General features: G+C 64.6%; 1 protein-coding gene across 1 annotated transcript; it reads right to left on the bottom strand.

The window, feature by feature from the left end:
- Positions 1–1,488: 1,488 nt before the first annotated feature.
- Positions 1,489–3,552, bottom strand: GBX2 (gastrulation brain homeobox 2). Its single transcript, XM_054570463.1, has 2 exons — positions 3,030–3,552; positions 1,489–2,012 (listed from the first exon to the last, which is right to left on the bottom strand). The coding sequence occupies exons 1-2, from the start codon at positions 3,550–3,552 to the stop codon at positions 1,489–1,491; spliced, it is 1,047 nt and encodes a 348-aa protein (XP_054426438.1).
- Between the last annotated feature and the right edge of the window lie 1,223 nt (positions 3,553–4,775).

Raw genomic sequence — 4,775 nt, 5'->3', positions numbered from 1 at the left:
AGGGGCCGGGCCCCGGGGCGCGGTGCCGGGGTAGGGGCAGTGGCATTGGGGATGCAGGCAGGCCCCTCCCAGTCCGGTTGGGGGCCAGCTCCCAGGGACCCCCACAGATCTGCCCCAGCCGGCCTGCGTTCCTCTCCCCTTCTCCCTCTCCCCGCGGACTGCCCCCGCTCCCCCCATCCCCCGAGTCCCCCCACTCTCCCCCCCACCCCCGTGCCCCGGCCGGGGGGGGGGGTGCCCGTGGTGGGGTCTCACCGCCTCGGACCCTGCCTGGAGAGGGAGGTGCCGGCCGGCTGGCACTCCCATCCCGCCTCCGCCTCCGCCTCCGCGCCCAGCGCTGCCGGGAAGCCAGCCTGGCTGGCAGGGCTGTGCATCTGCCGGAAGGTAACCCCTGGCCTGATTTATGGGCGCTCGGCCCTGCCCGCCAGCAAGCGCCACTTCTTTTCGGGCCGGGGATCTTTGTAAGGTAAAGCGTTTCCTCCCTGGCTGTGGTGGATTTAGAACATCAGGAATTTGGGCAAAGCCCCCAATACTCGCTCTCTCTTCTCTTCCCTCCTTCCCGCGCCGGCCTCGGAGGTATTGAACAGGCCGTGCAAAGAGGGGGAGGCTAGATCTCTAAGGTGAAAAACTGCTTTCCTTAAATGTATCGCCCAACTGGGGCTCTTGCTGTCAACTGACAGCCCGGTCAGGTGCCGTGCGGCTGCCTTCCAGCCAGTCTGCGAACTGGCCGGGGACGTCTGTCCAGCCCAGGTCCCAGGCCAGCTGGCCTCCAAACAGTCGAATGGGGACACACTCATGACACCCAGACACTGGTCTTTTTTTTTTTTTTTCTCCCCCTCTCTCTCTCCTTTTTATTATTCACAAGACTGGGATTGTTTAAATGTCATAAGTTATAAGAAAATAAGCTACATTGAAATAAATTAAACACAACGGAGACGTGCTTCAGACATGGCTCAGACAGGAGACGCGAGCCCGGGGAAGAAAGCCAGGCAGAACCAAAGCCAAGCAGATTGCCAGACTGCCCCGCAACGTCTGCTTTTCAGTCAACTAAAAAAGCCAGAACAGAACCAAAAAGGCGTGTCAACCCCAGTGTGTGTTCTTGCATGTCGTGTTTACCTTTGGAAAAGTAGGGACAGGTGGCTGCTATGGGTGGCGGGTTACGGCAGAGGTTTTGTTTTCTTCTGGAATGTGAGTGGAGGGTGTTACAGGGCGGTGCGGTCCTGTAACTTTCAAAATCCTGCAGCTGAGATCCAGTTCATATAGATATCTATGTACAAAGTAGGGTAGTAGAATAAATATTTAGTGCGTCTTCAGCCGTAGCGGTAGCCCCTCCGAAAGCAGTCTTCTGAGCCTGTTTAATGGATACACTCTGAATTTGCTTGGGATGGCCAACCTTGGGGGCGACCGAGTTTCGCTCCCGATGGCGCGGGGCGCCCTGGGTTCCCTCCAGCGCTGCAGCGGTGGCGGCGGCAGCCGGGCCCTCCCGAGGCCTCAGGGCCGGGCCTGCTCCAGCTGCTGATGCTGACTTCTGATAGCGAACCTGCTGACGTGGACGGGGATGGGGACGACGATCTTGGGGTTCCGGGAGGGCTCCCCTGTCTTGGAGTTGGCATTGCCGGCCTTCACACGTTTCCACTTGGCCCTGCGGTTCTGGAACCAGATTTTCACCTGCACCTCGCTGAGTTTGAGGGCGTGGGCGATCTGCGAGCGCTCTGTCAGCGACAGGTACTTTTTGCAGTGGAACTCCTTCTCCAGCTCCAGGAGCTGCTCGCTGGTGAAGGCCGTCCGCCGCCGCCGGTTCTTGCCCGTGGACGTGGTGCTGCCCGCAGCGCCGCCGCTCGGCGGGGGCTCCTCCAGCGCGTGGCCGGGGTCTTCCTCCTTGTGAGCCGCCTGGCCGGGCAGATTGTCATCCGAGCTGTAGTCCAGATCGCTCTCCAGCGAGAAACTCTCCTCCTTGCCCTTCGGGTCGTCTTCCACCTTTGACTCGTCTTTCCCTTGCCCTCTGACAGCCCCGACTGAAAGCAAAACCAAACGGCGTTTTATTACATTTCGAGCACTGGACTGCCTTTCCCCTTCCCGCCGCGCTTGGGCATTCTCTCCCTTGGCGAATTGTCTTTCTGTGACATTAACACATTGTCATTTCCTGGCCTTTGGGGAGGTGGACCCGTGAGAAAGCTCAAACAACAGGAGGGGACAGGGCTGGTGAAGGCCCTTTGCCCAGAACCATCACTCAAGGGGCCGGCGGGCCTCCTCAGTGTCCTCCCAGCCCCCAGCAGCTTACGGCCCCAGTAGCTGGAGGCGTGAGGCCCCAGAGAGCATCCACTTTGTCCCCGAGGTGAGAGCTGGGTGAGGACTGAAGGGGAGTCCAGGCTTCCACAAGGGGAAATGCTGTGAACCTTCGTTTCCTCGCAGAGCCGGGGCTGAGGGAGGTGCAGATCCCAGACCACGATTTTTTTGAGACAGATAATCTCGGTCAAAGGGAAGTTTGGTGGCCGGAGGAGAAGTTCTCACCAGACACCCCAACACACACAGACACACACACACGCAGATGCACGGCCTCTCGGAACCCGATCTCCCAGGCAAACGGCAAGCCCGGCGAAGGGTTGAAAAGGTCTGGGCGCCCGAGGCACAAGCACTGTGGAGACGCGGAGCCCAGCCCGCCCTTAGGGCTGAAGCCTATGCGGGACCTGCGCGAGGTGGGCGGACGGGGGCCGGCGAGACTTTGTCAAACTCACCACCAGATAAGCCGCCCTGCGCGGCAGCTGGCCCGTGGCGCTAAATGCGCTGCCCCCGCCCCCCGGCCCGATCCAGGGACCGTGCTTGTCGCACGCCTCTAAATGCTCCCGGGAGTCCCCGCGGCTCAACTGGGCCGCGTCCTCCCGCTCTGCAGGCGGGGAGTAGCTGGGCGAGGGTCGGGAGTGGGTCGGGCGGGGGCTCGGCCTCGCCCCCTCGGCCCCAGCGGGAACCCGGGGCTGCCTCGCCCCCGCCTCTCCGCCGCACTCACGCCCGGGTTGCGCGCGCTGCCGACTCACCGAGTGACGCCTGCACCGCCTCGGCGGCGGAGAAGGCGAGCAGTGAGCCCTCCTTGGCCAGGAAGCCTTTGCCGTCCTCAGCGTCGGCTTGCAGCGCCTCCGCCTTGTCGAAGTTGCCGCCGCCCGGCAGCGGCTGAGGCGCGAACTTGCGGGCGGCCGCCGCCTCCTGGTGCTGGGGAGACGCGGAGAAGCCTCCGGGCAGCGTGGCCATGAGCGTGGAGGTGAGCGCCATGCCCTGCGCCAAGCTGGAGCAGAAGCCGGTGGGCAGGCTGGGGATCTGGTGGTGAGGGTGCGCGGGGGGCAGCGCGGGCTGCAGCGCGGCCTGGGGCAGCGCGGGCGGCGGCGGCGGCGGGGGTGGCAGCACCACCGGCCGGTAGGGCATGAACATGGGGTAGCCGGTGTAGACGAAATGGCCGGGGCTGGGCTGCGGCGGGCTGCCGATCAGCGAGTCTATGCTGAAGGCGGTACTACTCCCCAGCGGGCGCTGCATCATCATCAGCGACGGCGGGAACGCTGCGCTCATAGACGCGCTCGGGAGAGGCCAGCGAGAGGCGAAAAGTCCCTGCGCCGCGCCGCCGCCAGGAAGCCCGCCGGGCACCTGGAGCGCAGTCGGGCAGCGGCGGAGCGGTAGCCGGAGAGCGGACGCCGCTGCCCCTCAGTCCTGGGCCCGCTGCATGCCCAGCGGTTGCGGGCGGTACGCGGAGTGAGGTCGTGCGCCCCGGAGTGGAGAGGGCGCCCGGGCTCCGCGGGCTGGCTGTGGCCGCTGCCCGCCGCTTGCCTGACGGAGCCTGCGTGCGTCGCGTCCGCGGCCCTGGGCCCCGGATCACAGCTGTCGGCGCGTCTGTCCGTCCGTCCCGCAGTCCGTAGCCTCCGGCGGGCCGCTGGGGAGCGCGCGAAGCAGGCGCACTTGTCTTCGGCGGGCGCCGCCAGCACCTTTAAATCGCGCTCCTCTTTCTCATTCACATTTTGCCAGCTACCCGGCCGGGCTCGCCTCACGTGGGGCCGAGCGCCGCCGCCTATTGGCTGCGCTAGGAGGGGCGGGGGAAGGCGGAGCCCCACCCCTTCCACCAGGGCTGGCAGCAAGCAGGCTGCAGGCGCCACCAGCGGAGCGCGCGGGCCCGAGAGCCGGAGCCGGCCGCGCGGCGCAAACTTGAAAGGGGCGGTTGGCACCCTCAAGGCCCGAATCCGGCCCCCGGCAAACCCCAGGGATCGAGGCCGCCTCCAAGGGCAGCTTCCGGGGCTAGGGCCCGCCACGGCTGGGCCGAGGGTGCTGTATTTCTTTGAACTGGAACAAACCTGCTCTCGGCTCATCCCAGCTCTGGGTGCTGCTACTCCTGGGTCCCGGCGAGGTTCCCGGAGTTGGGGGCACGGTCCTGCCGCTTCCGATCCTCCCCTAAGGCTCTGGCCCGAGGCCAACCGCCCCCGCCCGCCGCGGGGACCCCGCGGGGTTGCTCCTGGCGACCCTCCCACCCCGCACTCTTGGCCGGGCGGGAGGCTGCTGGTTTCGCCATCCCGAGCTAGGCCCTCCCGTGAGCGATCCCTTCTCATTTTTCATGACATTCTTAATCATCGCACCTATTTACACACTTTGCCTGCGCGCACCAAAATAACAGCCACGATAATTATGATAATAAAGCGAGTCCTTTATCTCCTCCATCCTCGGGGAGGAAGGGGGGGAGTCACTGTGCCTCCAGACTGTATAACGTGAGATTATCCTGATGAAAGCTTTATGATGTTTGCTCAAAT

The sequence above is a fragment of the Pteronotus mesoamericanus genome, unplaced genomic scaffold (assembly GCF_021234165.1).
Source record: "Pteronotus mesoamericanus isolate MK-2021 breed Mesoamerican mustached bat unplaced genomic scaffold, CSHL_Meso_final contig_1018, whole genome shotgun sequence".
Classification (NCBI taxonomy): domain Eukaryota; kingdom Metazoa; phylum Chordata; class Mammalia; order Chiroptera; family Mormoopidae; genus Pteronotus; species Pteronotus mesoamericanus.
Note: the sequence above shows the minus strand (reverse complement) of the source record. Positions and strands in the feature narration are given on the sequence as shown.